The 10357-nt window shown below is 34.1% G+C and overlaps 1 protein-coding gene across 4 annotated transcripts in view; it reads left to right on the top strand.

The window, feature by feature from the left end:
* The window catches only part of cdc42se1 (CDC42 small effector 1), a 32555-nt gene extending 22661 nt beyond the window's left edge, over positions 1-9894 (top strand). For 3 of the 4 annotated variants that reach the window (XM_024298352.2, XM_024298350.2, XM_024298351.2), the window contains 3 exons: positions 3109-3213; positions 4667-4738; positions 6185-9894. In XM_024298352.2, coding sequence (XP_024154120.1) covers positions 3109-3213; positions 4667-4735 — 174 coding nt within the window. In that variant the 3' untranslated portion in view covers positions 4736-4738; positions 6185-9894. Of the gene's footprint in view, positions 1-3108; positions 3214-4666; positions 4739-6012; positions 6049-6184 lie in introns of all 4 variants that reach the window. The other variant, XM_036214240.1, reaches the window with a different exon arrangement.
* The last annotated feature ends 463 nt before the right edge of the window (positions 9895-10357 follow it).

Genomic DNA, 10357 nt, shown 5'->3' with positions numbered 1-10357 from the left:
CCACTCATATCTGAGCTTTAAAATTGAAGAACAAACTCAGTCATCCCATCAATTTAATTCAATTTAACTATTAATCTGACTTTTTTTTTGCTTTTAATTTAAATTAAAAGGACATTATAATCTTCGTTCCTCCCCCAAGAACCTTAGAAAGTGCAGATGCTGCTTAGCTTCTGGAGGAAATTCAAATTCATGCAGATTCATTTTACTGTCTAAAACACGTGTCAAAGTCAGGGAGATTCTATCCGGGCCTCCAGATAATCTTATTTTATTGTTATTAATGACCCGATGTTATCTTTCTTATATAATTGTGACTCAATATATTTTTATGGAGAGTAAAATATTAAGATTTAAGTTGATTTATTCTGAAATAATATTCATGCCTGTTTTTATTTTATAATTATAGTAACAAGTTACAGTTTTAAGTTCTCAAAACTTGGCATTTCTAGCTTTTTGGACTATTTTGGCATTTACTAATATTTTTTTGGCTATTTTGGAGTTTAGCTAATATTTCAGCTACATGCTAGTTATTGTAGCTAATTTAGACTTTTTTTGTTTTGTTTTTTAGGCTATTTTGGAGTTTAGCTAATTTTTACATGCTAGCTGTTTTGGCTAATTTAGACTTTTTTTGTTTTTCTTTTTAGGCTATTTTGTAGTTTGGCTAATATTTACATGCTAGCAGTTTTGGCTAATTTAGACTTTTTTTGTTTTGTTTTTTAGGCTATTTTGTAGTTTGGCTAATATTTACATGCTAGCTGTTTTGGCTAATTTAGACTTTTTTTGTTTTTCTTTTTAGGCTATTTTGGAGTTTAGCTAATTTTTACATGCTAGCTGTTCTGGCTAATTTAGACTTTTCCAATTTTTTAGGCTATTTTGAACTTTAGCTCTTTTTTCAGCTGGTAGTTAGCTGTTTTGGCTAACCTACGTTTTTTATCTTTATTTTTTAGGCTAATTTGGCATTTTAGTTGGCTATCAGCTTTAGCGTTTTCAGCTATTAGCCTCAGTGATATCGGCTAGCATCTTCAGTGGCCAAATTCAGCTTTCACACTAGCGTTATCCCAGGTAATGCTACATATCTAGTTCATCATTTTGTTAAAAAGTAACGGTATTAAAGTTTTATAAATGTAGCTTTAGAGTGTTTAATAAATATTTATCCTGTTTTGGATTGAGTTTGACACGTGAGATCTTAAACATCGACTGAAAACATCTCAGAGAAAAATATAAACACATTTATGGTTATTTTTTTCAGAAATTTAAAAATCTGATTTAATTTTTAGCTGCTTGTCAATAAAATCTTTTTTTTCATTATAGAATCTGTTATTTTACATTAAAAATAAGATTAATTTGAACAGCTTTTCTTTTAGTTTGCCCACAAATAATCAACATTTAGTTGATTTAACTAAACATTCTAGTACGTGTTGGTTAAACGTCATTCTTTCCAAGTAGAAAAAATACAAATTCTGCTGCTTTTACCTCCAGAAAACGCAAAAAACCCTCAATTATGACAATCACAATGTTTTTTCCTTTTTAAAATTTTCCAGAACATGACTCACTTTAATTATGTGTTTTTCTCTACATCTCAAATGAAATAACATTTTGTGTAGCAATAAGCAAATTAATTCTATGGAGGTCAATTGATTTACCAAAATAATTCTATATTTTTAAATTCCTTTTTTTAAAATTTAAATATATATATACTAATACCAGACAATTATAGTTAGAAAGACTAAAAACGAATTTACTACAAATTTAGAAAAGAATGCATTATTTTTTTCATTTAACAATCCATATTCCACTTTAAATATTTAGCAAATTTGGTTGGAATTACATTTAAAAAAATATTCTAATTGGTTAAATGGTTGTAAGTTTGTTTGAGCATCATTTTACCTATCTTAATCGAGAACATGATGAAAACACGACCAAATATCTTCTGATCCCACCAGCTTGATTCCGACCGGATGCTCCGGTTTGTGTTACATAAAAGCTCTGAATAATCCCGTGAATCTTAAGCCTCTCAGATCCCATCCAAGTGGTTGTGATTTTGACCGCCGTGTTTCCACACAGCAGGATTTACTAAACTTTGGGAACAGAATGGGATTTCATGAGGCTTTTATTGGCTGTTTTCCACAGCTTTGGGCGCCCCTGAACGCAGCACGATGAGCAGAACCAACGAACCTCTGAGCTGAAATTTAACTTAACTTGCAAATTCAATTCTCAAGAATATAATAACAGCTGCATGTTGTCTATGATGGAATATTAAGGCCACTATATAAAAAAAGAAAAATAAATAAACATGTGAGAATTAAGTTGGAAAGTTACATGAAAAAAAATCTACATTTCATGAGAATAAACTATTAAAATATGAAAAAACATTAATATAACGAGAATAAAATCTAAAATTTACTGGAGTAAGTCTTAAAAATATGAGGAAAAAAGTCCAAATTTGATGAGTATATAGTCATAAAAATATGAATAAATAGGATAAAAAAGGAAAAATTCAATGCTAATGTGAATGTTGTAAGCTGAATTTGGTTGCTGAAGATGCTGAAACTAGTAGCTGAAAATGCTAGAGATGATAGCCAGTTAAAATATTAGCTTAATGCCAAATTAGCCCAATAAAAGCTAAAAAAAAAAAATTTCAAAACAGCATGTAGCTGAAAAAATAGCTAAGTTTCAAGATAGCCTCAAAAAATAAAAAGTCTAAATTAGCCAAAACAGCTAGCATGTAGCTGAAATATTAGCTAAAATCAAAAATAGCCTAGAAAATCTTAGTAAATGCCAAAATAGTCCAAAAAACTAGCAGAATGTCAATTTTTAAAGCTTAAAAATGAATTATTTTAAAAATGCAGGAATATTTTTCTAGAATTAATCAACTTTACATAACTTTCAATATTTTACTCTCGAAAAACAAGTTAAAAATAATCACAAGATAACATCGGGCCATTAATAACAACAATATAAAATGATCTGGAGGGCCGGATAGAATTACCCTGAGGGCCGGATCCGGCCCCCGGGCCTTGACTTTGACACGTGCTGTAAACGGAGGTGGGTCGGGGGTGGCCTGATCTAGTGACCACGAGGACCCTTCACTAAAATTATTTTTACCCACAGAAGAAGAAGAGGAGGAAGATCGATCGCAGCATGATCGGAGAGCCGACAAACTTCGTTCACCTCACGCACATCGGCTCTGGAGAGATGGCGGAGGGCCTGCAGCCGGTGAGACGCCGCTCCATCGTGACTTTAGTGAATTTTTTTGTGTTATTGTGGATGTTTTATGTCTGTAACTTCTTTTTTGTCCCTTTTTCAAAAGTTTCAGCCTTTTGGACAAAGATAAAAACAAGAATATTGTTCTTAATCTGTTGATTAATTGACCCAAATATAAAAATCAGGAAGAGTTTGATCAATTTTACTTGGAAATAAAACACCTTAAACATTTTAAATAACTGACATATTTTCAAGATAAAATGGAGATTAAATGAAACTAATTTTGCAGGAGTTAATTTTTTAGGAAAATTGCTTCACTGATGACTCTTGGTGACCTTTTTTAATAATTAATAGAAATGGAAATACTTTATTCATCCCAAAATTTGGCAATAATTGATTATTAATAATATTATCAATAATTAATAATAGCTATATCTGTTTGTAGAAATCTACATTCACTGTGTAATTGTGAATACCTCTGTAATAACGGTGTGTATTGGCAATACGATACATATCGCGATACACATGACACGATACAATCACCGTATATCCCAAGACAGTACCAGAGACAATATTTTACCTTTTTTTTTAAAATTGTGACTTAGAAAAAACTTTATCTGAACATTAAAACACCTTTCACGTAAATAATTGTAGCTTTGTGTTGTTCAATCGATACAAGTGAAGTATCGCGATATTCCACTGAATTGATATTTTTCTTCTTTGTAATTAAATAGAAGCCAAACAGAAAAACAAAAATATTTACTATAGTAGAGAATACATTCAATCTATTTACAGACATTTCATTAGGTAAAATAACCAAAATGTGCTTTTATTTAAGATCAAAATCGTTTATTTAAATATAAAAACATTACCTTTCATGACATCAGGACACCTGCTCGCCTCGGCGGTCTTTGTTCAGTGATGAAGTCATTCGCCGTAAACGTCCTTCCTCACATCCTTTGTTTACTCGCATAATCAAAAGGAACCTAAAGAAACGGGAACTACTCTAAAACTGAGTCTATTCTACAACATAATCCAATAATAAACTCATTCATTCCTCATTTTTAATTATAATAAGCTCATTTTTTATTTTTATTTTACCAAGACAAGATTACGTTTTGATTAATTTTGCTAAAACAAACACAAAAAGTACTTTTTTTGTTACAGAAATACTCAATCTTAAAGGTTGCATTTTTACCTGTGCGTTGAGCTCAAAGTAAAGTTTTTTTTTAACTATTCTATTTCTTTTTTAAGTGTATGACTGTAATTTTTCTTTGTTTTTTGTTGTTTAACAACAGTTCCTCAATCTGACCATTAATCACAAGGAAATGTGATTCAACATCATGTTTTTTTATGACCTTTCAAGCGTGTTTTATTCACATTAACTTGTTTTGTCTTTTTTATTTTTTCATCTTTATCTAAAAATGTGAGAAATTAAAAAAAATCCTTTTGTTATTGTTCACAGTCGGGACCGGTTCAGGAACAGATGAGGTCCAAAGGCCCGAACACAAGCGTCAGGAACAGCCTTTTATAGCTGGTAAGCTATAAACAATCGTCAAATAAATAACTTAAACTCCACTTAAATCTTTATTTAATGTCTACTAGCTGTAAGAATTGTTCAACAAAGCTTCCCACATTTAGCTGAATCTAAAAATGTTATTCTTCCAAACACCATTCAGTAATTGTTTGCTCCTGAAGATGATAATAAAAGGAGAAATATTATTTTAAATGTATTATGCGACTCTGAGAAAGATGCATCAGTTTAATGGTGTTAAGTTGTGGAACTCATTGTATATAACATAAAACTTTTTTGATATTTAAACTATAATGATCGAAAGCAATTAGACTAACTCAAATTATCGGTTCAAGACGAAGTTATGATTTAGGAAAAAAATATTTTTTACTTATTTTTATTTGTTTTTGTCATCTTGTGTTGATGTCCTGGTGCACAAAGCACACATTATACTGACTCCTAATGTTTCTAGGAAATAACTTATTTTATTTTGAAGTATTTTGTATGAAAAATGAACAAAACATTTTCAAAAATCTCAATTTTTGACTTTATGAAAAATGTCATGAAAATGTAAATTTTCATAGTTTTACCTTCATTTTTAAAAATCTTTTGCTAAAGTGAAAACATGTTGTCCAAATTACTAAATTTTTCTTAAAAAAAACCTGTTGACCTTTTGACCCTCCCTCACTAACTTGCAATATGCCATCATATTGCAAGCAAAAGTCACAGTTTTTGGATCAAAATGTCCTAAATTGCAAACAAGAAGAAAAAAAACATCATAATTTACAAATGAAAACATTAAATATTTGCTGTCAAGAAATATTTTTACGCTTGCAACACAAATGTTTTCAGATTTGTTGCGTCTCCTCTCACAAAGCAAAAAAAAAAAAGGTTTATCTCCATAGCAACCATTTTATTTTTTGGTCGCCTTGGAGTGACGAACAAATCTCTGTAAATTTTAGAAGAATCGGTGAAAGTAAATTCTTGGATTTCCTTAGCAACCGAGGTTTTTTTGTTAACCCCGCCCTCATTCTTGATAAATTCATATCATGTGACATATCGTTTCGTTCAGCTTGAGTCAGGGATTCATACGTTCGATTTTCACAATGTTCCGGTAAAAAATGTGCGAGCCAAAAGGGAATGCCAATTTTGCTAGCGTGCTACGCTAACGCCATTCAAAGTCTACAACGTTCTAATTCTAGCATTTTTTTACGAAGTAGCCTCCTCATGATGTTTGAGGAGTTAGGAGGTGATAGGAGTTTAAATTGTAAATGGTACTAAAAGGTAATTTTTCCCAGAAAATTCAAGATGGAGGCCTCCTCTAGAGGTCAAAGGTCAAGAAAACTTATTTTTCAAGATTTCGGGGATAAACCTTTAAAATAGATCATTTTTTGAAGATTTTTTTCTGTGTCATGGTAACGTTGCGTTTCAGAGACATTATTTTAAAGTTTGTTTTTTGTTTTTTTCCAGGAGTGCTTTAAAGCTAAACCGACCAGCTGACTGACCTCCTCCTCATCCTGAACATCTGAGCCTCTCCTCCCAACCAACCAAAGAGGAGTTTGGACGCGTCTACTGTGCTTATTTCACCTTTTCCACCCCCTGAGCCTGCGATAAATGAATCCAGGCGCCAAAGACACTTTTTATTTTCACAATTCCTACGCCACCTAAAGACTCACGGCCTGAGCTGGGAGGGGTTTCCCTCGTCAGTATTAAACTAAACTGAGGAACGACTCTCACTGGACTCCATTTCCCAGCATCCCTCATTGTGAGACATAAATAAATGACAGAAAGTCTGTACTTAAGCACAAAAATGTACCAAAAAGGCCCTTTTAAAAAAATTTCTTCTAACTTTTGCTCTGACAGGATGGTCACACTTTAGTTTGGAGGATGAGGTTTCGGCATTTTTTTTCCAGCTTTTTTCTTTAGCCGACTGCGGTGATGACATCACCGGTTTCAGTCAGGCCTCTCTTGGTAAGAGATGACACAGTCTCATTTTTAGGAGATGGGAAAACCCCTCAAATCCCTGCTACACTGGATGAGTTCGTTCAGCCTCCAATCCCACATTAGACTCACCGAGGACGTAAATACTCAGCCCTGTTCTGGCTTTGGGGTCATGTGACCACATCCTGTCAGAACGACCACCAATAGGTTCGTTTTCTCAATCAGGTAGTCAATTTAGGTGGAAAAGCCCGTTCTTCTTGTGTTTTTTTAGCTGTGATGTTCTGGAAACTGTCGTTCAGGGACCGTAAATGGGCCTCGAGTGTCATCCTGAGAGTGTTTTACTGTTTTTTTGTCGCTTATTTTTGACAAATCTCTTTCATTTTGTAATTTTCTGCTGTTTTGATGTGAGATTTTTGCATCTCTTCTTACTCCTGGTTCAGCTAACTCAGGACAGGTAGAGCTGCTGCGCTTTTTGGCTTTTGTTATGGAAAAAAAAAATATTTACTTTGCATCAACTGATATTTTGTGAGAAAAACACTTCAAGATGCTGTGGAGTGAGAGATTTTTGGAAAAATTTTTTTTTTTTTGTAAAAAAATATATATCTAATGTATTTTTTAAAAATAGCTTATATGAATCGTTAGCTTTTAATCTATATCAAGATCATTTTGCAACCTACAGGACTTTAGAGGTCTTTTATTTCCATTCATACTGTTGTTTATCATTTCAAAATGAACCCATACGTCTTTGCATCTTATTTATTTCTATAAATCTTTAACAAATATTCCCCCAAAAAGTCATCTTAGAAAAATAAGACTTAAAAAAACACTTTTAAAGGGCTTTTATCATTCAAAATCAACTTTTTAAAGCTTTTAAGTGTATTTTAGTTTTCACTGCTCACTATGAACAACCTTGAAGTGGTATTTTGATCCATTCACGCAGCTCTAAAAACCTGCACTCTGAGCACCAGCCCCTTCCAACCCACAAAAACGAGCAGGTTCTCACGAGATGATGTCACAAAGTCAGAAAAGCGCTTTTCAAGAGTTCTGCGCTGCCAGAACCTCCCCAAGGCAAACACACACTTTTCCGATCAGCTAGCGGAGCTCAGCCACTAACTTTGCCACTCAGTTAGCAATATTCAGCAGCTAGCTTTTTTGCTCAGCTAGCGGTGCTCAGCTGTTAGCCTTTCCGCTCAGCTGGCAATGCTCGGCCGCTAGCTTCACTAATCAACTAGCAGCGCTCAGTAGGTAGCTCAGCTATCTGTGCTCTTCCCTAGCTTTGTCACTCAGCTAGCAGAGCTCCCCCGCTAATTTTGCCTCTCAGCTAGCGTTCCCCAGCTCTAGCTTTGCTGCTCAGCTAGCGATGCTCAGCCGCTAACTTTGCCGATCAGCTAGCGGTGCTTAGCCACTAGCTTCACTGCTCAGCTAGCGCCGCTCAGCCCTTAGCTTTGCTGGTCAGCTAGCGGTGTTTAACTGCTGACTTCGCTGCAAAGCTAATGATACTCCGCCACTAGCTTCTCCGCTCAACCAGTGATGCTCAGGCGCTATCTTCTCTGCTAAGCTAGCGGTGCTCAGATGCTAGCCCCGCCCATCACTACAGCTGGTGTAGTGGAATGAAAAATTTGGATGTTATTTGTTTTCGAAACGCAGACGCGATGTAGAGGCCGGCTCTGGGATGACATCATAAAATGGGCAGTACCTACAAGCAGTAAAAGGCGGAGCCTCAGAGATCAAGTCATCTTGCCTTATGGCAGGTGAAAAGCTCATAAACAAAAATAACTAATATTTCGTAAATAATTAGTGTGCCAAAGGTAACATATGATAATGTGTATGGATATAGTTTACTCTGAAATACTTAAGAAAAGCATGGAATAGGCCCTTTAAGAAAAATAAACCAAAAAAATAATGCACAACAGGTTTTATCTTTGGCAAAATGTTCAGCAAAGTGCATTTAATTTGGATGTTTTTGGCTTCATTTGATCAATTTAAAACAAACTAATTATCCGGTTCGACAGAAAAGAAAACAAATTCAAACTCTGATTCATTTTTCAGCTTTTATTTTGAAAACCTGAGCTTTAATTCTGAAAATAAAAGGTTAAAAAAAATATCCCAAATCATGACGGATGAACTGATGTTTGCTGCGGAAACCGCTGACTCACCTCGCCAAGGCGACCGGCCACTTCCTGTCTGAGGTTCTTACTCCAGAATGCTCGGCATCCTCGTGGTGTTTTGGCAGGATTCCTCACCGTGTGGGAGTCCAACCCTCCTCCATTTGTCTCTGCTGCACCTCCAGGGGCCTCCATCCGTCTGGAGGCTCCCCCGTCAGCTCCCCCTGCTCCACCCTGGTTCCTGGAAGTTCAGGTCTTTACTTCCTGCTGCATATTTTTATATCTTCCTGTTTGATTCTCATCTATGCTGACAGTCCAACAACACTGGAAAGCACTTTCCATTCAGCCTCACCTTTTACTTTACTTCCTAAAGTACAGCCAATTATTTATTTTATTGTTGTTGCTTTGCTTTTGTTCATAAAAAATAGTGTTTTTTTATCATATGCTGCCTATTATTGTTTGTTAAAGTATTGACCACAAAGCTTTTCTGTGATTTTTGGCACTTTGTGGGTCCAGGAGCTCCTCGCTTTCAAAGTATTTTCTTTTTTATTTACATCACAGCAAAACTTTGCTTATGTAATCACATCAGACTGAATTCAAGTCTACTAGCGTCCTTTCAGCTGTTCTCTAATTCTCCTGCTGTGATGGATAACCTTCAACGTTCTTCTAGATTTGACTAAAATATTCTGCTAATAAAGTTTCAATGACGTTCTGATCCAATGATCAGTTTTGAGAAACAAAAGTTCAATTTTTGCAAATAAACTTCAGAGGATTCAGACCCTGTAGGAGAAAAATAAACACATTATTTTAAATAAATAAACCCTACTGCGCCTTTTATTGGATATTTAAAAAATAAAACTGGAAAAATACGCTTTTTCATCCAGATAGTCTTCATTTTTCTTTAATTTGTTGTGAAACGAGGGTTTACGCCGTTTCTCCAAAAACATTTGTCGTCATCAAAGTGTGAATATTGTGTGCGACTGATATTTGTGTATGTGAGGACTTCAGGTTTGGTTATGTAACCGCTTCACCGCTTTCGGCAGAAGCAGAAACACACAGACTCTGACTGTTTTCCTTTGTTGTGTAACGAGTGTCTCATGATGGATGAATAAATCTGCTGTTTCTCTACCAAAACAAGTCTGGAGCAGTTCAATAAAGTCACTTTTGGGGGTTAAAGTTGTTAGTTTCTAGAATTACATTACAGATTTGATTGTAATTGATAAAAAAAACTGTATTATTTCACAATAAAAGTTCAAATTTTGGGGTATATATCACCTATTATATTGACATATTTTAAAAAGTTACAGGTGATTTTTTTAAGCATTTTTAATGATTTAGAGGCTAAAAAAGCTCAATGGTTTTTCAGTTTGAAGGGAAAAAATGTAATAAACACTTAAATAAAAATTGTTTTCAAAAATGTTTGAATTTTTTTCGTGTTAATAAATTAAACCCTTCTTTAAACAGATGAAAACAAAATTTTAAAGGCAATTTGATTACTTTAAAGGTTTAGACAAGCGAAACAGATTTCCAGTATAAAGAAAAAACATTTTTTAATAAAAAATCTCTTAAACAAAACTTTAAAAATGTCAAATACCCC

The sequence above is a fragment of the Oryzias melastigma genome, linkage group LG11 (assembly GCF_002922805.2).
Source record: "Oryzias melastigma strain HK-1 linkage group LG11, ASM292280v2, whole genome shotgun sequence".
Lineage (NCBI taxonomy): Eukaryota > Metazoa > Chordata > Actinopteri > Beloniformes > Adrianichthyidae > Oryzias > Oryzias melastigma.
The sequence above is the reverse complement of the archived record's forward strand: the minus strand, read 5'-3'. Positions and strand labels throughout refer to the sequence as shown.